The sequence below is a fragment of the Pipistrellus kuhlii genome, unplaced genomic scaffold (genome assembly GCF_014108245.1).
Source record: "Pipistrellus kuhlii isolate mPipKuh1 unplaced genomic scaffold, mPipKuh1.p scaffold_m20_p_44, whole genome shotgun sequence".
NCBI lineage: Eukaryota > Metazoa > Chordata > Mammalia > Chiroptera > Vespertilionidae > Pipistrellus > Pipistrellus kuhlii.
In genome coordinates this window covers 94752-116109 of record NW_023425545.1, presented here as the reverse complement: position 1 = coordinate 116109, position 21358 = coordinate 94752, and the positions used below count along the sequence as shown (strand labels likewise).

Genomic DNA, 21358 nt, shown 5'->3' with positions numbered 1-21358 from the left:
TGATTGGGCGCCTCATGGGGGCGGGACCGGAATTGGGCCTCGGCGGCTGCCGTCTGCGTGGCGGAAGTGGGCGTGGCGTGCGCCCGGCGTGTGCGGGAGGGGCGCCCGGCGGCCGGGCCGGGAAGCTGGGCGAGGGGGAAGAGGTGGCGCCCACGTTCTTCCAGGGACGCTTTCGTGGCGGAGGAAGTGGGTGTGAGCTTGGCCGCCCGGGGACCCCAGTGGCTGGGGTACGGGGTGAGGGTTCCGGAGAGTATCCTGTAGCTCCGCCCCTAGAGGAGGGGGCTGAGAACCGGAGTTCGCCCACCCTGAAGTGGCCTGGTGACCGGGCTTGGGAAGTGGGAGACGGAGGGCCGGAGGCCAGGAGGGTGATTGGAAATAGGTTGAAGGGCCCGGCTGGAAATTGATCCTGGGGCGGCGTCTCAGGACTGGGCGAGTGATGGGAGCTTTGGGTTAGAGGCCTCGAAGTTCTGGGAGGTGGGGCGGAAGGAACCCGCAGGAATGGCAGCTCCGTCTGGGCTCTTTAAGATGCCAATCAAGGATTGTTTCGCTATCTTTAGCCGGTCAGCTGCTTTCTCGCAAAGGGTTCAGAGCCCCTGTTCTCTGCAGTCTTTCCAAGGAAAGGACACCTCGGCCCCTGGAGGCGGCGTTCAGTGAGTTGAGAGCCTGGGCTGAAGTCTTTGCCCTCCCCACCCTCAGGCTGCTACCATGAGGTTAAATCAGAACGTCTCGCTCCTGGGGAAGAAGGTGGTGCTGGTACCCTACACCGCAGAGCATGTGCCCAGGTAACCGCTCCACCCGCCGTGGGTGCGAGGCAGCTCTCCAAGGTGCAGCCCCAATGTCAGAGGCTCTCCTCTGAGGAGAAGCATTGGTGTGAGAGGAATTATGTGCAGGAAAAAGTGAACAGTGAAGCCAAGTTCCCTTTTGCCCTCTCAGCAAGGAATTAGTTAATGCACACTAAATGTAAGAACAAAATTGTCTTTCTCGCCTGATTGTGAAGTAGTGACATTTCTTTGGTGCCAGTGGAGATTCTGTTCTTGGGGACTTTAAGTTAGCTTGTCATACACTGGGCTGATGAGGTGGTTTGATGTCTCCTGTTTTAAAAGGCGGGGACTGAGTTGCAGGGTGGGGCTATTTGGAAGGCAGTTGGGTAAGTCTGTAGACTGGAAGAGTGGTCGTGTAGGGGTGTATTCTCTACTTGTAGCTTTCTTTTTGGGGATTCCCTGTGCCCAGCCTTTGTGGAGATCTGTCCAGCCTTCTTTGCAGTGGTCAGCTTGCCATATTCTTCCCATCAGGAATTCGAGGACTGTTTGGCTTTATAGCACTCCCCACACTGACCCCTGGAAACTGGACAGATAGAACTGACCCCTCCTGCTGCTCTCGTCGGTCTAGCCTGCCTCTAGGTCTTGGGGCTTCTCTGAGCCCTTGAGTTAGCTGATGGGGTTCTCTTTTCTACCCTCTTTCTTCATCTCACAGTGTCAGATTCCGTGTTCCTGAATCAGTCCAACCTGCTGAGGCCCCCCTCTGCCCATGCAGGTACCACGAGTGGATGAAATCAGAGGAGCTGCAGCGTTTGACAGCCTCCGAGCCGCTGACCCTGGAGCAGGAGTATGCGATGCAGCGCAGCTGGCGGGAAGATGCGGACAGTGAGAGGCCAGACCCTGGGCTGGGCTGGGCTGGGCTGGCAGCGGGAGGGCCCCTCCCATTCTTTCCCAGCTGTAGCCCTGCTGAGGCACAGAGACTGGGAAAAGCCTGATGCTGCTGAAGCTGGTCCCTGTGGCGGACACCCTGGGCCAGGCCTGGGAGGATTTAGAGGAAGTATTTTGGGCTGTGGTTGTAATTGAGGGCCTGGCCCGCACATCCTTTGCTGGAAGCCCGGTGTGATTACTGCTCTTCTTGGAGTCCCCTGCTGTCTGAAAATACACTTTCTGTTTGGAGAAGGCCACCATTTCCTGCAAGAGGCAGATTTAGGGCTTTTTAATTAGCTGCCGGAAGCTCTGGCCCCCCTTTCTCCTGCCAGACTCGGAGACGCTGGTAGCTGGCTCTCTGGCGTGGGTAGGGAGACTGGCCTCACCGGGCGTGCCCATGACACTGTGCCTCCCTCCTCAGAGTGCACCTTCATCGTGCTGGATGCAGCCAAGTGGCAGGCCCAGCCAGGCAGCACCGAAGAGAGCTGCATGGCGGGAGACGTGAACCTCTTCCTCACAGATCTCGGGGACCCCACTCTGGGGGAGATTGAGGTCATGATTGCAGGTTCGTTTCCTCCCTCTGGGCCTTGGATCTGCTGAACCTTAAGGCAGCCGAGGCTGCCTAGGGGCCTCCAGGGCTCAGTGGGAGGCTCTGGCATTGGGGAGCCCGGCACCTGGCTGGGGCAGACTGTTAGCCTATGGGTCACTCTGTTCCTGTCTTATGCGTAGATGTGAACCCAACCTTTGGACTTAGGGTCTTCGAACTTCACTCTGCCCTGTTTTGGGGGTGGTCTAGGGAATCCTCTAAAATAGTTGATCTTCCCTGGAGCATCTCTCCAGGCTGTGGGAGGAGCCCTCCAGTTTGTGTCCTTCTTGGTCCTTAGCCTTCTCCTAAGAGGCTGTACGACTCCTCATAAGGCAGCACGTTGAGGTTAAAGGGTCAGCTTTTGGGGTCAGGTTGCTGGGTGTCTCCACTCTGAGACCTTGGGCAAGTCATCTGCCTTCTGCGTGCCTGTCCCTCATCTGCAGAATGGGAATAATGTTCACGGACTTGGCAGGATTGTGAGGATTAAATGAGATCCCATGTTGTGCCTGGCACATGGTGTCCATGATTGTCGTTTTCCCCTAGAGCCCAGCTGCAGGGGCCAGGGCTTCGGCACCGAGGCCGCGCTCATGATGATGTCCTATGGTAAGGAGGCCAGGGCAGAGCGTGGGGAGGTGGCCAGGCCGCAGGCGAGGGCTGGCGCACGTTGGGAGTCAGCCTTCTTCAGGTCTGAGGTGCGGGGGGGGGGGGGGGGGGGGGGGCACGGTGACGGGCGCCTGCCCTGCACACTGGGACAGGTGGGGCAGAGGGTGTTGGAGGGACTTTCATCCTGCAGCTTGTCCCTTTCTGATCTCCTCTGGGAGGAGTGACCAAGCTAGGTCTGACCAAGTTTGAGGCTAAAATTGGGCAAGGAAATGAACCGAGCATCCGGATGTTCCAGAAGCTTCACTTTGAGCAGGTAAGGATGAGGCTGGTTGGAGGTGAAGCCTGGGTCTGGGTGGTGGGGCCGCTGGTGCTAGAACTTGGGGCTGTAGCTTAGATCTCTCTGGCTGTCCTAGGTGGCTGTGAGCAGCGTCTTCCAGGAGGTGACACTCAGGCTGATGATGAGTGAGCCGGAGCGGCAGTGGCTTCTGGAGCAGACCAGCCACGTGGAAGAGCAGCCCTATAGAGATGGGTCCTAGGAGCCGGCTGAGAGCCCTGCACCAGGAAGTGAATGGACTGGCCGGCCTTCTCTGGGCTGGGGATCTCTCAGGGGCCTTCAGACTCGGGGCAGGACTTGCCTTGACCTCCACCCTCAGACTGGCAGTGGGCCTGAGCGACTCCAGGAGCCCCTCCTCCCGGCCAAACCTGCACTTAAGACTCTGAGAACCTGGGGTGTCCGGCATGAGTCCACAGGAAGCGGCGCGGCAGAGCAGAGCTGGAGATAACGGGGGTTGGGGAGGAGCCTGGTGAACAGGCTGGACTTCCCTTTTCCTGGAAGGCCAGCGGTGCCACTCTGGGCCACGGCCCTGGCCTGAGTAAAGTGCACTGCACAGCCAGCTTTCCGTGCCTCACTGCCCGCAGCCTGTCAGGCCACCTGCAGCATCTGTCCCGTCCGGCGTGGGAGCGACGGGGCAGCTCAGTCCTGTCATCCTGTGCAAGCAGGTTGGGTGTGGCCCTGAGAAGTTAGGAAACCAATGAGGGTGGCCCTGTAGGAGGCCTAGAAAATGGGTGAGAATCCTTGCTCCCCTTCTCTTTGGAGCCAGTTTTGAGTAAATTAGTTCTGGGTACAGCTCCTTGTGGCTGGAGGGCACCCCTCTGCTGAGTTTGAGGCCTGAAGGCACCTGTGTCCTGCCTGCCTCTGTCCCTCCACCTTCGGGAGCCGCTGCACCTGTCAACGCCACAAGGGGGCGCCAGAGGTACCGGTTCGGGATGGCATGGCTGCCGGGCAACCTGTGCTTAACAGAGCTGGGTCACCTCAGAGCAAGGGGGACACCCATTGACTTCTGTGCCCAGGCCCTCCTTGTCATAATCTGCAGCGGTATCAAGGAAAGAGCCAGGAAGAGGCTCGGGAGGGCATCTAGGGCATTTTCAAGGGTAGGAGCCCCAAGCGGGTTCAGGCAGCTTGCCTAAGGCCTGGGCTTTTGACGGCAAGAGTCTGAACTAATGCTGAGGCCTCTCGGTTCTGTTCTCTCGGTCCTGTAAAAATAGAACCTAAAACACACCTGAAACCAAGATAGAAACTCCACTTGCCGGGGCCCCCTTTACACCAGGCCTCCAGCCCCACATCCCTGGTTCTGTCAGCCACCTGTCCCCAGGGTTCCCCACCCAGTAGGTGACCTAGCGGGGCAGTCCTCTGGGTCTCCACCAGGGGTCAAAGCGCAGAGGCAAGAGTGGGGGCCAGGCCAGGCCAGCTGAGCAGGGCGTGGGGCGACTGGTGGGAAAGGATTTTGGCCCTAAACCTAAACAAGAGGACAAGATGGCCAGTGACCGGCTCTTCTCTCCACAGGCCCCCTACCGGGTTCACAGTCTCCCGTTCTCAGTCCCAGGAGCCTGGCTTCGGAGGCTTCCTGGTTGGGTGGAGAGTTGCCTGAGGCCAACTCCTTTCTCTCTGAGCACCTGCCCTGAGCTCCTGGCCCGGCAGCCAGCGCTCTGGCCACCTGGCAGACCTCCAGGACGCGGCTGCCAGAGCCAGAGGCATAATGGCCCTGGGTCTCCAGGAGGAACAGGGCCCTTCACCCTTGGCAAGTCGGTGCACCCACCTGCCACAGGGCAGATCCTGGGGCCCCGGAGGGCCGTTTGTTTTCGCCTCGGCCTGGGAACTGCCCTCCAATCAGGGCCAGATAAGAGCATATTGGCGCCAGCTCTGGCCACTCCCAGAAATCCTGCACCCCATCGACGAGGGCGGGAGGATGAAAGCCAACGGCTTCCCTTTCCCAGGCAGGCCCCAGCGGGTCACACCCCCAAAGCTCCTGGACTCAGGAAGGCAGGGCGTCCTCAGCACGTGCTCTGGGCCCCTAGTTCCTGGGACCAACATGCCTGTGCACGCTGACCACCAGGGAAGCACCTGGAACTGGTGGGTGGGGCCACCGGACAGTTACAGACAGGCCCAGGCCCCTCCCACTGCCAGGCCTGGGGTGCCTGCCCTCCCCTCAGCCAGAGGCCAGCCTGGGAACCCAGGTCTGCCGTCTCTTAGGCCAGGAGGACCGAGCTCTACAGAAGACACGGAGGCTGAGGCGGTTTGCAGAAACCAGTGAATTTCTGGTGGAGTTTCCTTACAATGGTGGTGCCTGGCTCAGGGCTGGCCAGGGAGTGGCCACACCCTCCCCCACCGGCCGGGGCTTCTGCGGTGGGAGTAGAAACAAGAAAGTTTAAGGCTGAGGCGCTGCTATGTCCTGGATGCAGCAACCTGGAAAATCATGTTAATCAGGAGACAAAAATCCCTCTACTCTGCACTCAGAACAAGACAAAACAAAACAAAAATGAACAAAAACAAGATGCCCAGCCCACAGCCCTTGAAATGCTGTGGCCGCTGCAATCCAGTCCTTGATCAATCAAAGTTATTGAGAAGAATCACATTTTGCCAAGAGGCGGCTGCTGGTGCTGATTTGTTTGCCATTCGGGGGTCAGTGGGGAGGGGGTGGGGGGTGGGGGGTGCGGGCCCAGCCCTGTCAGCTCGCTGGGTGGCGCGGGAGGCGCTCAGAGGTTACTGAAGAGTTCGTTTTTCTTGCTCCAGTCCATCTGCGGGGCCCGCTTGTTGCTGCGCTTCTGGTGGGCCCTCTCTTTGGCCACGGCTAGGGAGATGTTGAAGTCTGGGATGGGGTCGGAGGAGGAGGTAGATGAGGGTGCCGCGGAGTCCTGCTTCTTGGGGCTGTCTTGGGAGTTCAGCTGGAGGAAGGAGGAAGGCAGAGCGGGAGTCAGTGCCAGGCGAGGCTTCCGGGTCCTCGGCCTCGGAGAGGTGGCTCCTTGGGGCAGTGCCAGGGAAGCCGGGTCACAAGAACAGAACGTGGCTCAACATGTGACCTCCGAGGCGGGCTGGCGTGCCAGGCACCAGCGTGGCCCGAGAACGGGGTGCCACCAACCCAGTGCCGCCCGTTGCCCACCCGCCGGCCTACCTCCTCGCTGGTGTCACTGGAGGTGGATCGTGCCAGGGCTCGCCTGGGGCTCTCGGAGGCCACCTCGGCCAGGGCTTCATGACTGTTCTCCTGGCAGAGAGGACAGGTATGGGTTGGTGGGGGGTGGGTTGGGGAAGTCCTGAGCAGGAAAGGGAGGCTCCAAGGAAGACAGGTGCCTGTCTGAGAACCTTCCCCTGAGCCCAGGGCCTGAGCCTGCCCGCGGCCCTCGGGGACTTCCATTGTTACATTCCCCCAAGGACCAGAGGGGAGCCTGGGTGCAGGCTGGGAGGACCATCCGGGGATCAGCTGAACTGCCCGTTCCCCGTCCTCCCTGGGAGGCCTTCAGGCCTGCTGCCTTTTGGGCCAGTGAGCAAGGAGAGGTTCCTGGGGCGTGGGAAACCCCGTGATGCTTCTTGAATCTCCTGCTGCCCACCTCATTAGTTGGATTTGACCCAGTCATCTTAAAACTAACCCAAAGCAGCTAAAAAGGGCTCTGGAGCCGAAGCCGGTTTGGCTCAGTGGTAGAGCGTCGGTCTGCGGACTGAAAGGTCCCGGGTTCGATTCCGGTCAGAGGCATGTACATTGGTTGCGGGCACATCCCCGGTAGGGGGTGTGCAAGAGGCAGCTGGTCGATGTTTCTCTCCCATCGACGTTTCTAGCTCTCTATCTCTCTCCCTTCCTCTCTGTAAAAAATCAATAAAATATATTTTTAAAAAAAGGGGGGGGGCTCTGGAGTAGGGAGATAAAGTGCATGAGATTCTGCACCCCAAATGGAGTGACAGGAGGTCCAGGGACGCCTTCCACTGTGCCCCCGGGCAGGGGAGTCTGAGCAGACCCCGCAGAGAGCCTTGGTGATCAGTGCACCCCAGAGCGAAGGCCTTGGCCAGGCCTTCAGTTGGCGCTCAGCCCCTGCCTGGTTCCTGGGGCCCGGGCTGGCACCGGGCCCTGCCATCTCGGCTCCGGCCTCCACCGCCTTCCCTTCCCTTCTGCCTGGAAGGAGGAGGCGCGGGGGCTTTGTTCTCCCAGCCCAGACTGGAAGTAGCCGGGCAGCAGGCGGCAGACACTGCTGCTCTGTTCTTGGGGGGAAGAATGGCCTCTTCTGTGTGGGGGACTTGGAGGCGGGGCTTGTCCCCAGGATGGCGGGGTGCAGAGGGGCGTGCCAGGCCTCTCCTTGGTCCCAGGCAGGGGTCGAGGGCACACAGTAGGTGTACAGTGTGGACTCGGGAGGGAATAGCTCAGAAATGAGTTAACCTGGGCCAGCGGGCGGTCCGCCCAACCACACCCCCTGCCCCTCCTCCCGCAGCCCCAGCCTAGGAGCCAGAGAAGCAGTTAGGGTTCACCTTTACCTTCTGGATCTCCCCGTTGGTAACGGGCTCGGGCAAGGGACCTAGTGAGGGAAAAAGCAGAGGTGAGTCCAGATCTCTGGGCACGCGGGCGGGTGGGGCGTGGAGAGGGCGAGGGGCGGGGCTGGGAGAGATCTCGTCCCTGGTCAGTCTCTCACGGTGAGCGCGCGGGAGTGTGACAGGTTCCAAGACAACCTGCCGTCCCCACACCCCACCATCCCTCGGCCTCACAATGCTCAGACGTTTCCTACTCACTTTCCTTAGGAAGAATGTGCTGGCTCTGCCCCCTAAACCAATCGCACGAGCCGCTGACGGAGAATCAGCTGCTTGAGCAAAGCATTGTTCTGGGACGGGCAGAGAAGGCCGGCGGCCGCCTGAGAATCACCGGGGAAACCGGCTCAGAGCAGTGGTTCCGGGCTCTGGCCCCGGAGCCTCTGGTCCAGTGGGTCACTGGAACTAGCACCGCAGCCGGGCTGTGGTTGGTGCCCGCCCCTGCCTCAGCCTACCGGCCAGCGTGGACATGAGAGGACCGAGGGCTCAGGGCAGTGTCCCAGCCAGTGGGAACGGAGGTGGCGGGAGGGGTCAGAGGGAGCGGACGCTGCCTGGGGTCACCCCCATGGGCTCACTCAGGCCAGAGGCCCCACGAGGCTGCCAGGGGAGCTGTGCCATCTCTGAACTTAGCTTAACATCAATGTACATCCCCTCACCCCACCCCACCCGGACCACAGTCTGGGCAGCCAGAGAGGGAGGGGAGGGCTGGTGCCCTGGCGCTGAGGGGAGAAGGTGCTGGAGGAGGCCGGGAAGGAATCTGAGGAGCTGGGAGGAATCCAGACCTCTGCTGTGTCTCCCTCATGCCATGTCCCCAAGAGCGAGGCTGGGGCCTGGGCCTCCGTTTCCCCTCACTGAGACAGAGTGAGGTGGCACCCACCTCCCATGCAGAGTCTGCTAGGGATTTCCCCCTAACCCCCACTCCCTAGATTAGGGGTGTCGAACTCAATCAGAGAAGGGGCCAAAATCTAAAATCCAGCCTAAATCGCGGGCCGAATGGTTTACTGAACAGTCATAAACTGTCATTGTGATGGAAACGCAGCGGAGTGCAGTGATGACAGCGCGGTGCGGGCCACATTGCAAGGCCTGGCGGGACGGATTTGGCCCGCGGGCCTTGTGTTTGACACATGTGCCCTAGATTGAGCTAGATAGGATGGGGCCTTCCCTTCAGCCCCTCCAGCCAGGGATCCCAGCCTAAGTCATGTCCTTCATGTGGAACCCCTTCCCTCCCTTACAAACAACCCTGACACCTTCAGGGAGGGGCCGCCCATTGCGAAGACCATAGATTCTATCCCTGACCCTCCCCTCCCCCCTCCACCAGCCATCTTTCCTGGGAGAAAACGCAGAGCAGGGAGCTGCTTAACTCCGCCCTGCCCTGCGGAGCAGCCCTGCCCCGCGGAGCAGCCCTGCCCCCACTTAGCAAGGGGCCTGCCAGGCTTGGCAGGGTGACTGTGGGGGTGGGGAGGACAGGGGCCCAGGGACTAAGGGGGACCCACTGCTCTCTCCAGCCAGCAAGCTTGGGTTTCCAAGACAACCTGAGAGAAGGGAGGGGAGGCACGGGGCCCCTGTCCTGGACTCTGATCTGACCAGGCAGCAGCCCCAGAGTTAACCCTTTCCTGGCACCAGCCGTGCCCTGGGATCGTGGTGGGGGAAGCCCTGGTTTCCTTTAGGGCTGCACTCTGGCACCGTCCCTGGTGCCAGCTTACCTGTCATAGGCCATCGTCAGAAACCCAGGGCCGGTCCCGGCTTCCTGTTGATGCCAGCTCTGCCCCACTCCCTCCCCACCCCACCCTTGGCCTCCGCTAAAGGAGAGGGTGGGAGCATCGCAGCAGGAAGCTGTCACCCCTCACCTGGGACAGTCACGTCCAGACCTCCGGCCAACATCCCTGCCCTGGGGGCCTCCCGCCACCCGCCCAGCTCACCCTGCAGGTGCTCCTGAGACGGGACCACTTTGCATTTCTTGAAGAACTCATCCGTCTCCTTGTCCACCACCAGCAGCTTGGTCTCCTCGCCGCCAGCCTTGATGGCGGACACCACGTCGCCGTGCTGCTTGCCCTCCATGCAGATGCCGTTCACCTGGGGGCGGGCATGGTTACCAGCACGGCCTCAGCCCTGGGGGTGCAGGGTGAGGAGGCAGAGGGGTCCCGTTTGTCCTCAACCAGCCGGCAATCCAGGGACCCGGAGCCCCCCTTGCCCACGGAGTCCTGAACGAGGCAAGGGTCCTCCCACGGGATGGTCAGATGGGAGGCAGGACACGGGAAAAGCCGGGGAGACTGAGCAAACAGCTGGGAAGACGGACGGGCGAGGCCTGAAGCCTGGCTGGGCCCCCGCTTCGCTGTGGACCTGCCCTCGGACTCCCGCTCTGGCCCTGGCCTGCTCGGTGTAAAGTGAGAAGTCTCAGATCAGCCCTGAGGCTCGGAGACTGAGATTCTGGAACCCGCCCGAGGCACTGGTTCGCGTTTCCTCTCCGCAGCACAGCCTCCCCGGGAGAAGGACTTGGCCTCGCACCCCGTCCCTGCGCCTGGCGTGGAGGACACGGGTGGCAGGAAGCTCTGAGGTGGGGAGAGGGGGCCCGGATGTCCACCTGGATCAATGGGTGAATCATGAACTGCCCAGTGTGTCTGCTCAGCGAAGAGGCACCCGGGGAGGTGGGGGCAGGGAGGAAGTCAGTCCCTTCGCCCTCCCCCCACCTTTCCCTCCCTCCTGCCCGCCCGCCATCCCTCCCTCCGGCGTCTACCCGTCAGGGCTAACAAGGAGCCGCTGGGGCGATGGCTGCCCAGGAGCTGACTGTATCGGGGGAGGTCGCCAGGATGGAGGTGCCTGGGGACAAGGAGGGGCGTTACCTCCACGATCCGGTCCTGGGCCTGGAGCCCCGAGGCCTCGGCGGGCGAGTCCCGGTCCACGGACCGGATGAACTGGCCCGGCTTGGACTTGTCGCTGTGCAGGTTGAAGCCGTAGCCGTTGGGGCCCCTCTTCATGGCGCAGAGCCGAGGCCGCAGCTCACGCTGTGGGGACAAAGCAGAGTCCATGTCGTTCCAGTGTCCTTGTCCCCACTGTCCCTGCCCTGTGCCTGGTGCCGGCTCCACCAGGAAGATCTGATAACAGGCAAATCTGCTGAGATCCCACCCCGCCCTGCACTGGGGAGAAGCTGGCCCGGGGCTCCGGGCACTGTGTAGGGAGATCCCCCGCGGCGGCGAAATGCCTGGGTGACCCTGACAACAAGGCCCGTCCCGAGCCTCAGTTTCCTCTTCCGCAAATGAGAAGTGGGGACAGAGTAGCTCAGGTCCCTATCCTTCTGACTTTCTGTGGTTTATCATTTTGATTGATACCTTGTCCCTCCTACCAACGGCTCAGCCTGGCCCTGCAAGGTGGGTGACAGGTGGGTACCTGGTGTGGGAGGGGAACTCTGTATGATGGGAAAACCGTTTCAGAGTGTGTGTGTGTGTGTGTGTGTGTGTGTGTGTGTGGCAGGTGGGTACCTGGCACAGGAGGGAACCCTGGCCTCTGTAAGATGGGAAAACCGTTTCAGAGTGTGTGTGTGTGTGTGTATGTGTGTGTATGTGTGTGTGTGTATGTGTGTGTGTGTGTGAGTGTGTGTGTGTGTGTGTGTGTGTGGCAGGTGGGTACCTGGCACAGGAGGGAACCCTGGTCTCTGTAAGATGGGAAAACCGTTTCAGAGTGTGTGTGTGTGTGTGTGTGTGTGTGTATGTGTGTGTGTGTGTGTGTGTGTGTGTGTGTGTGTGTGTGTGTGTGTGTGTGTGTGTGTGTGTGGCAGGTGGGTACCTGGCACAGGAGGGAACCCTGGCCTCTGTAAGATGGGAAAACCGTTTCAGAGTGTGTGTGTGTGTGTGTGTGTGTGGCAGGTGGGTACCTGGCACAGGAGGAACCCTGGCCTCTGTAAGATGGGAAAACCGTTTCAGTGCCAGAGCTCTGCCCGTGCCCTTTCGTAGGTGGGCCTGGCCAGGCCGCGGCCGCAGCCCTGGGTTCCTCCAGCCCAGCCTGCTTTCCAGGGCCCCTTCCCCACCCAGCTCCTGTCTGCAGAGGGAGGAGGCCGGTGTTTACTGAAAGCTGGCAGCGTGTTTACAGTAAAGCCGTTCCTCAGTTCCTCACGCAGGCTCCTGTCCCCCCCTCTCCCCCTCCCCCCTGCTGCTCCCCACAAGCCAAGACCAGGGGAGGCACAGCCGGGGGTCCTGGTCCAGCAGAAACAGCAGGAGCTCAGAGGTCCCGCTGGTCCCCGGGAGCACAGACACCAGCTGGAGCCATCTCCCCTCCTGGGCCGCCTCAGGGGCTGAGCTCGGGGCTGCGGCCCCAGAACATGCGGACATGATGCAGGGAACCGGGGAGAGCGGGCAGGACCCTGATGCTGAGCACCGAGGCTTACCTGGGGCCCCTCTCCCCCTGCTCCCAGGCCTGGGGCAGGGCCACCGCAGCCAGGCTGTGAGCTCTGGGTCTCCCCTAGACACCAGGCCACCAGCAATGGCTGAAGCCAAGGCCCTGGCCCAGGTTCCAGCTGGCCCGCTGTGACCTGGGGCAGCGGTCTCCTTCCCAGAGCCCCGTTTCCCCATGGAGGCAGTTAGCACAGCGTACAGTCCCCGGCAGAGCAGACGTTCCCGCTGCCGTGAACACCCACAAACAGCCGAACGAAAGCGAGATGTGAGACTCCGGGGAGGGGTGCCAGGTTGCTCTGAAACCCCGGTCGGCAGCTGGGAGTGGCGGTGAGGAGGGATCCCGGGAGGCAGCACGTCAGTCAGCCGCCTCGAGGCTCGGGCCCCGCCCCTCACCCAGGGTGACTTTGCCTCTAAGTGCTGGGGCGGATCTTTCTGTGCTTCAGGATGTTGGTGGGGGGTGTGGATAGGCCAAGAAAGGAAGGAGGGCTGACAGTTGGGCCTGTGGGTACCCTAATCTGGGCTAAAGGCCTGGGCCCCCTTTCTCCGAGTCCTCCCCTCCCATTCTGTGGCAGGGCCCCACCGGCATGCCCAGCTGCTGCCTGTTATCCGGGCCAGCTCAGCCCTCTGGGATTGAGTATAAAACAAACGCTTCTCCCCTCAAGCTAATCCCCCCGCTTCTCCCCGCAAGCTAATCCCTCTGCAAAGCTGCCGGCCGCCCTCCCCCAGGCGAGGTGAGTAGAACAGGTCTGACGAGCTGCCGCCACCTGGGCAGGCTCAGCTTTCTGCTCAGCTCCACCGAGGCCCTGAGAACATGGCGGGGGTGGGGGTGGGGGCGGGAGTGTGAGTAGCTCCCATGTCTCTCCCCACCTGCCCTCCCTCCAAAGAGCCTTCCCAGAGCAATCTGGCCTGGGCCAGTCACCCCCGGCTTCAAGGTGGGGAAACTGAGACTTGAGATGCCATGCCCACGGCCTGGCGGCACACGGCGTTTCAGGGGAGGAGCCAGAACACCAGCCCTGTCTCTCCCCCCATCTGCAGGCTGGCACCTGAAGACCCGAGTTCAGACTGGGAGGGGTGCTCCCCCTCCCCACCCCGGAGCTGGGGCCTCAGCGGGGTCACAAGCACCTGAGTCCTCACCCCGAGGTGCCCGCAGCCTCTGTGGGGAGGGGCCTGGGAGCTGCTGAAACCACAGCCTTCCTTCCGGGTGCGCGAAGCCAGAGCTCAGCCTGGGCCTGGGCGGGGAAGGGGCAGTGTGGGTGATCTCAGGTTGGCATGGCGGCATGGCTGCCCGGCTCTGTGTGGCAGGCTCCCCGCACTGAGCCTTGCCCGGGGACCTGTCCTTAGAGCTGGAGGGCCGCACGGAGCCGTGAGGAGGGAAGAAATAAGGGAGCCAGCTGGAGGGGCTCAGGGCCCTGCTGCTCTCTTCCCTCCACTGCCCTCTGGGCAGGCGCCAGGAAACCCTTCTGAAGCGTCCCACACCCACAGAGCCCCATCCCGCACCCCCCTTCCCAGGTCCCCAGAGGCTCCTTCCTTCCCAGGGCCGGCTGCAGGCTTCGCATTCTTCCCGGGAGACTGGCGTGTCTCTCCCCGCCCCCCTCCCGCTGTCTCCAGGTGTCAGCGCCAGCTGCTGAGTCAGCCCGGCCCAGCCTGGGTGGAGGCTGGTGCTGACAGGAGCCCCCGGGGGGCAGCCTCCCTGGGGGTCCTGGGGCTGGCCCGGCCTGAGAAGGGAAGAAGGAGGGGTCAGGTGCCTGGAGCTTGGCCGTCATCGCTCCGGGGCCTGTATCCCAGAGCTGGGCAGGGCCTGGGGAGAGGGGAAATGGCCAGGCCAAACCATCTCCGGCCTATGGTGTGGCCCCAGGGGTTAGGGGCAGCCCTGTGCTGGTGCATGAGGGGCCCAGAGGTGGGGTGGGGTCACGACAAGGGGAACATGGTCTCAATCAGAATCTCAGTGAGGAGACTGGCAGAGATCCGCAGACAGAGGAAGGACCGCAAGGCGATGGTGGCCAGTGGGCTGGGGCAGCGTGAGCCTGAGTCACTCCCAGACCCACTTTCCGGAAAGGACCTGCCCGGAGACCTGCCTCCAGACTCACAGAGCCATCAGGAGCCCTCAGGTTCTCCGGCTGCTCCGAATTCCGTCCCGGGCCTGCCCTCCTCTCCGGGGGAGCCCCGCCCCGCCCCGCCCCGAGTGGCCGCCCGGTCACCTCCACCCCCGCAGGCAGCCCAGAGAGCGGAGGGCGGGCACGGAATTCAATAGGCACCACAGCAGCCACCTGGAAAGCTGCGGAAAGTCGATACCCTAATCCCAGCGCCTGTCTCTGGGGATCAGGCCCAGGGGAGGAGGGCTGGGGGGCCGATGCCCCGCGGGGCGGCCCCTCCCTGGCCGGTGCCTTGGAGAACAGCCCAGGTAGAACAGCCAGGCAGCTTCCTGCAAGGGGCGGGCTGTGGAGGGGAGACTGCCAGGTGGCTGGGGAACAATAGAGGTGACCCTCACCTCCCAGGGCCGCCCAGCCCCCGGCTCCTGTTTATGCACCGAACAGTGCCCAGTTGCCTCCCGCAGAGAAAGGAGCCCAGCCAGGGCAGGAGAAGGGCCTGGCTGTCCCGGCAGCAGGCAGAGGGTGTGCTGGGCTGAGGAACCCTGGCTGCTCGGTGCTCTTCTGGGTGACGTGTGACGGGGAACATGCGGGCACTGTCCTCAGGGCAGGCCGGGGAGTGGCCAGGAGCTTGGACCACTGGCCAGTGTCCACAGCTCCGGGCTCCCGGATCCTCTCCTCCCCCCAGGAGCGGAGAGGCTTGGCTGCCACCGACTCCTGCCCTGAGGTGGCTCCACTTCACCCCACAGAACCTCCGGTCTGAGGAATGCCAGACACCTCCACTCGCAAAGAGCCAGCTGCTCCGAGCCCTAGACTCTGAACTTCCTGCTGTCTCTCCGCGGAGAGGAGCTTCTCTGGAGCGCAGAGGGTGGGATCCAGCGGGGAGACAGAAGCTAAAGCGGCGGCCGCTTCCCCCAGGAGGGGCCCTGAGCCAGATCCCCCTCTGGCTCTTTCTCCCAGTGCCGTTCAGGGGCCCGTCTGAGGGAGAGGTTGGCTCAGGTCTCCCCAGGGCTGGGCAAGGCTGGGATGGAGCAGGCTGGTACGTGGGCTGCTGCCTGGCTGGCCACCGTCCAGGCTGGCCGCCCCATGCCCGCGGCCCAGCAGGCACTCCACCATCAGCCCCCATGACACCTCACCCTTCTCCCACGGAGGAGTCTCTGGACTTTACTCCTGGGAGCTGTGTCAGGAGGTTATTGTGAGAACCTTCAGGGAGCTTGTGAAACTGGAGCGTGGCTGAAACAGCACAGAGCGGCCACTGTTTACTGGGCACTTACTGTGCGCCTATCGCGGCACCAGGACTTCATGTGTATTTTCTTGTTAAAACCCAATTGTAACCCTGCAAGGGAGGTGTTATTGCCCTCATTTCACAGGTGAGGAAACTCGGGTCCAAAGAGAGCAGGCTCCAGACTCAGCTCCAGACCAGCATTATCCAATAGGAACACAATGCCAGTCATCTAGGCGTTAGTTACAGAAAAAAACATACCACAGGCCCAATATGGCATCACCCATGCTAATAACCACGGCACCACACCTAGACACACCACCTGGTCTAACTGCAGTTTCAACCTCTCCGAGAAATAGAATCTTAATCAATCAGTCTGGAACTTCCGTCACCTGGGCCCTCTCCCCACAGGCGAGAGGCAACGTGCAGGATAAAACCCTTCCCGGAGAAAAGGTGCAGGGCCCCAAATCACCCTTCTTTTGCCAACAGTTCCTTCGCCCCGTCCTTCTTCCTATAAAATCTTTCCCCTTTTGCATGGCCCCTCAGCGAGCCAGCCAGGTGCTATTGGGATGAGTCGTTTTATTAAGTGGATGTATTGGGGTTACACTGGTTAATAAAATTGTACCGGTTTCAGGTGTATGTTCGTATAACACGTCACCTGCATACAATTGTATTGTATTCATGACCCCATAAATCACTGAATAAAGCCAATTTGACCTTCACATTTACTTGGTTTGAGTTTTGTTTTTTGACATAGGTAATTAAAAGTTTTCTATGAGCCACATTAACAAGTAAAAAGGAACAAGAGAAACGAGTTGTAATACCTTATTTTACACAACATTTCAACACGTAATCCATCTAAAAGATGATCAATGGGCTATTTTACACCTTTTTGTCTGTGCCAGGTCTTCAACGCCTGGCAAGTGCGCTCACAGCGCCTCTCAATGGGGACCAGCACGTTCCCTGTACCAGGAGCCACACGGAGCTGGTGGCTGTGGCCACGGCCTGCTCAGATCCTCACCCATGTGGCTGTCAGCCCCGAACACTTCCAGATCCCCACCCGTGACCTTGTAACAGGGCACAGGGAGAGATGGGAGCTCGGTCGCACAGCAGAGAGCAGCACCTGAGCCGGGACCTCGGGGAAGCCTTTCCTAGGGCAGGAACCTAAGCATTGACTGAGGGTCTGGGGACGCGGTGAGTCGTCCGATGCCAAGGGACGGGGAAGGGAAGGCCAAGGCCAAAAGTCAAGACCGGCCTCCGGGGAAGCCCTTTGTACCCCAGGACGCCCAGAGATAGCAAGGGTGGATTCTAAGGACCTAGGGTGAAGGTAGAGACTTAGTCACCGGAGGAGGGATGGATGGGTCCAAGGAGTCTGCCCTTTGGGGCGAGGTGTTCCCTCAGGTGCTTGAAGGACACTGTTGGGGACAGGAGCACCTGGGAGTCCTGGCCCAAAGGGCTCAGCTCCCCGGACCCTTGCAGGGAGGTGGTCCAAGCAGCCTGGATGTGTCCCACCGTGATGGGCAGACACCGCTGGAGAGCCAGGCCCCCCGAGCACAACCCAAAGGTGTGGCCACATGGATATGCAGGCGGACGCTGGGGTCAGAGTAAGCTTTGTTCCAAGACGCTCCCAAGAAAGTAAGAGCCAGGGGCTACCCTAGTGGAGAAAGAGACCCCAAAAACATGGCCTAGTCCATTTCACACCCAAACCCAGTCCCGTCCTCCCAGAAACGGGGAGAGGCTGGGAGGCTGCCAGAAAATTTTGCCCAGCCCCCACCTTGTCAGCTGGGGTGCCTGCACCATCTTTGCCTCTGGGGTCAGGGTCAGGTCTGGTGGAAAGCACCCCAAGTCGGCTCTTACACAACCACATCCCCTCTCAGGGGCCCCGGTGCCGGAGTCCCATCTCAGAGACGCAGATGCTGAGGCTCACGGGGAACAATGGACAATCAGGGGCCCGGAGCCAGTGGGCTGGCGGATTGGACCCCAAAGCCCAGACTTCCGGTGTCCCGATTTTAAAATGGAAGCTGCTGGAAGGCAAGAAGAGGGAGTGGGGACATTCTTCTGGAATTCCAATCTCTGGGTGTGTTGGAGCCTTTGAGACGTCAGCAGGCCCAGGTGACTGGAGTGAGATGACTTAGGACAAAGGTCCCTGCTGGCTGTTAGGCATTTATTCACTAATTCAAAAAATTTGATTGAGCCTCTCCCTGCCCTGGGCACCAGGCTGGGACAGAAACAAATAAGGGCAGGTGTTGCCCGGGGCCTGGCCATGGGCCTGGCCACGCAGTTATAGAGATCAGTGATAGAGATCGTAAACAGAGCGTTCAAACCCAGCACCTTCGGAACGTGACGGGCGGGTGTGAGGACAGGGAGTGGGAGGAGGCGAGGAGAGGAGAGGAGAGGCTCCGGGGAGCCCTGTGGCCTTGGGGAGTGTGCCCTGCAGTGAAGGGGCAGGGGGACCAGGCCTGGAAGGCTCAAAGGCCGGGCGAGCGTGGTGTGCCGGCGGGGAGTTTGGACCTTGGGGTGGACACCGCGGGGAGTGGGGGGAAGGCTGCCTGCCAGGTGGTGACGGGCTGAGGAACATGATTATCCAACAAGAGACACCCCTACGTGAGCACATGCTTGGTGCCAGGTGTGGCTGCCGCTGCCCTTGCCCAACGAGGGAGGCTGATCCGGGGCTCGTCGCCCCATGGATGGGGCAACGATCGCTGTGGAATATTTATTAATTCACACACCACCCACTCGGTGCCAGGCACTGAGCTGAACACACACCCTTAAGTAATCCTGGCAACCCTTCGAGGCGGCTGCTGTCGCCCCCAATTTGCACAAGAGGAAGTGGAGGCTTAGGGAGGCGGAGAGGCGGCCCTGCCAGCACAGAGGAGCGGCTCAGGCCTGCCCGCTTGCCGAGGTGGGTCCATGTGCCAGGCGCCGCGCGCAAGGGGTTCGGTCCCGTCCTGTGACTGCCCCTGCCCTGTGGGTGGAGGGGGAAAAGCCACCAACAAGGGGGGCAGAGCTGGAAGCACACCTCCGCCTCCTTCCACACAGCGACAGGCCCCCTCACCCTCTGCCCCATCGCACGTCCCCTGCCACCCACTCCTTTCCACGTGTGAGAACTAACAGAGACCGAAACGGCCCCACTGAGAGGCCTTTGGGAAGATGATTTAGGATGTTCATGAACAGTTTTGCAGTGACAGGGTGGGTCAGCTTTAAGTCCACCATGCCAGATTTCATTTAGAAAGTGCTGATTGGCTGAGCACAAGGCTTAATGCCTGGGCCTCAAGGAGCTCAATTCAGCACCCCACAAAGGTGCAAGCACTTCCTGTTGTCTGCAGAATTCTGGAGAACAGGTGTAATCCAAGGCCCCCATTTTACAGGTGGGAGAACCAAGGCTCAGGGAGATTCTGATTGGCTTGCTGACCTGAAACCCCAAGGGGCCTGGTGGCGGTGTCCCCAGGACTGGGGGCTGGTTCTCCCCGCTAACACGGTGCCCGCAAACCACCTGGGGGACGCGGGTTCTGGGCTGCCCTGAGAGCAGGAAGCCGAGCCTGTGCCTTTCAGATGGCACCGGGGAGGAGGGGCGGCGTGTGCTGGGCCCTCCCACACCCGGCAGCAGCACCAAAAGGGTGATGGGAGGAGCTGGACCTGATGCAACTTCGGGGGTGGGGGCTGCGGGGTGGCGGGTTACTGGAGCGAGTGTCAAAGTCCAGAGGAAAGGGAATGGCAAATCGAAGCACTCAGCAAAGTGGATTTCTGCCTGGGGCCAGAGGTCACGGGCTCCAGCTCCCGGGTGTCTGACCCCGGGCTGGGCTGCTCCGGCCCCTGCCCCACCCCTGCCAGTGCCTTGCTGGTAATGGCAGGAAGTGGGAGCCTGGTGGCCCTGGCATTCTTGGCACTGCACTCCGCTGGACAGGGCTCGGCGTGACCTCACTTCCGTTACTTCCACTGAACCATTTGGTCCTCTCTGGCTCCACCTTCTACCTTTAGGCTGAACTGTGCCCTTTCTCTGTCCAGGGGAGGCTCCTGCTGGCACCGCCAACACCTGTGCCACATGCTGCCACCAGGTGGAGAGCCACCAAACGGGCCCAGGCCCTGCCCCCCACCCCCCCTGCCAGTCTGCTCCCTGAGGCCTCCCCCTCAGTCTCTGGGACAGAGCCTGAGCACAGCTCCAGTTTGCCACTGCCCATGGTGCAGCTGAGCCAGGCTGGGATGGTTTTGGGAAACTCTAAACATGGGTAAAAAACAACCAGACTTCCTGCTGTTCCAGGGACGGAGTGAGGCGGCTGCCTGGGCAGGACCACCTTCCCGAAGCTGCTTGCTGGCCCCTGCATGGCCCAGGGCCACGCACCACTCCCTCTCCTCCCTCCCCTAGTCCTCCTCCTCCTCCTCCTCCTCCTCCTCCTCCTCCTCCTCCAAGATCCTCCCTCCCGCGCTCAGATACCAGCTAGCGCTTACTCCTCACATTCCTGAGAATCATAAATCCTAGGAGGCAGATCCCCAGAGAGACCTCTGCACCTCCTCCCCGAACCCCACCCACAGCGCCCACGGCTGGCGGGGCTTCGCGCTTTTCTTAGAAGTCACACCGGCCTGCAAGGGGAGGATGAAGTCCAGCCGCTGCAGTTAATGATACACATACCGGGGCTGGAGGGGAGGGGGGCGCGGAGACGGCCCTGCCTGCCACCCCTCCGCCCTCCTCCCCTCCCCTCCCCGGCTCCGCGGGTCCCACCTGCTTCATCCCAGCTCGTCACCACCCGCCGGGGCCGGGAAGGAAGCGGGCACCTCCGGGGAGGCTGGGAACCGGGTGGCTGAAGAGCCGGCCCCGGGATGGGCGGGACCAGAGGTTTCCCAAAACATGGAGCAGCCGCCTCCAACCGAACAACGACAGAGGGACAAGGGGCCTGGGCCGCCCGCCCTCCTCCCTCCCTCCCACGTCCCAAGGCCAGAGAACAAGTGGCAGAGAGAGCCGAGTCCCAGCCCGGTGCGGGGAAGGGGTGGGGGCGTGGGAAGCGGCCCCAAGCCCGCCACCGCCCGAGCGCCCGGGAGGCGGGCGGAAGCAGCTTCCCCCGCGAGGATCGCGTTTCCAAAGGCCGGTCGCCTGGGTCTCTCCCCGCTCCCCTCTCCTCGCCCCGTGGCAGACTCGCCGCCCGGCCCAGGCCCCCCCTCCACACACACACACACACACACACACACACACACACACACACACACGCTTACCCGCTCGGGACGGCTCTGGTCGGACTCCCGGGGTTCCGGCGCGGCGGCCTGCGGCTCGCTTTCGCCGCCAGCGTCCTTCGCCTCGACGGCGGCCGGCGGCTCGGCCTGCGCGGGCCCCTCCTGCGCGCGGAGCAGCTCCTCCCGGATCGGGACGCCCAGCTTCTGCAGCCGCTCGTCCGTGTCCGGGTCGACCACCAGCAGGCGCACGGCGCTGAGCGAGGCGCGGATGCGGCTCACCACCTGCTGGTGGGTCTCCTTCTCCACGTTCTCGCCGTTCACCTCCACCAGCCGGTCGCCCGCCAGCAGCCCCGCCGTCTCGGCCGGCGAGCCGGGCTCCACCAGCCGGATGAACTGGCCCAGCTTGCCCTTCTCCCCGTGCAGGTGGAAGCCATAGCCGTTCGGACCCTTCTCCAGGCAGCAGAGCCGGGGCAGGGGCGGCCCGGCCGCCGCGTCCGCGCTCATCTCGCCCTGCGACGGCGGCTCAGCGGTTCGACGCGGGGTCCTGAGACGGGACGACCCAGCCCTTTCCCCCCCGCAGATGAGGAGGCTGGAGGGAGCACTCTCCGCGCCGGCGGGACGAGCAGCAGGTGGTCCGTGGGAGGCAGCCGCGCACCTCCGGGAACCCAACTGCGAGCGCGCGGCCCAATCCCCGCCCGCGCGGCGTCTGAGCTTCCCAGCACCCGGCCCGACCCCTTCTCCTCGGGGGCGGGGCCGCGCCGCGGGTGTGGAGCGCCCTGAGCCA

The 21358-nt window shown here is 62.1% G+C and overlaps 2 protein-coding genes across 16 annotated transcripts; one reads left to right on the top strand and one right to left on the bottom strand.

The window, feature by feature from the left end:
- The first annotated feature begins 74 nt into the window (after nucleotides 1-74).
- On the top strand, nucleotides 75-4047 carry NAT9 (N-acetyltransferase 9 (putative)). Of its 12 annotated transcripts, none has more exons than XM_045572232.1 (7): nucleotides 75-186; nucleotides 607-782; nucleotides 1534-1643; nucleotides 2107-2250; nucleotides 2815-2874; nucleotides 3093-3187; nucleotides 3288-4047. In XM_045572232.1, the coding sequence occupies exons 2-7, from the start codon at nucleotides 706-708 to the stop codon at nucleotides 3408-3410; spliced, it is 609 nt and encodes a 202-aa protein (XP_045428188.1). In that variant the 5' UTR covers nucleotides 75-186; nucleotides 607-705; the 3' UTR covers nucleotides 3411-4047. The 12 variants fall into 12 exon arrangements, with proteins under 12 accessions (XP_045428188.1, XP_036268337.1, XP_045428192.1 ...); XM_036412444.2 differs by having other exon boundaries at nucleotides 81-186; nucleotides 697-782; XM_045572236.1 differs by having other exon boundaries at nucleotides 88-192; nucleotides 697-782.
- Nucleotides 4048-5453: 1406 nt separating this feature from the next.
- SLC9A3R1 (SLC9A3 regulator 1) lies at nucleotides 5454-21280 on the bottom strand. 4 transcript variants are annotated; one of them, XM_036412426.2, is made up of 6 exons: nucleotides 20617-21275; nucleotides 10558-10719; nucleotides 9637-9790; nucleotides 7664-7710; nucleotides 6324-6413; nucleotides 5454-6096 (listed from the first exon to the last, which is right to left on the bottom strand). In XM_036412426.2, exons 1-6 carry the CDS (start codon nucleotides 21076-21078, stop codon nucleotides 5908-5910), a joined length of 1104 nt encoding a protein of 367 aa, XP_036268319.1. In that variant the 5' UTR covers nucleotides 21079-21275; the 3' UTR covers nucleotides 5454-5907. The 4 variants fall into 4 exon arrangements, with proteins under 4 accessions (XP_036268319.1, XP_036268320.1, XP_045428180.1 ...); XM_036412427.2 differs by having other exon boundaries at nucleotides 7670-7710; nucleotides 20617-21268; XM_045572224.1 differs by lacking the exon at nucleotides 6324-6413 and having other exon boundaries at nucleotides 7670-7710; nucleotides 20617-21279.
- Between the last annotated feature and the right edge of the window lie 78 nt (nucleotides 21281-21358).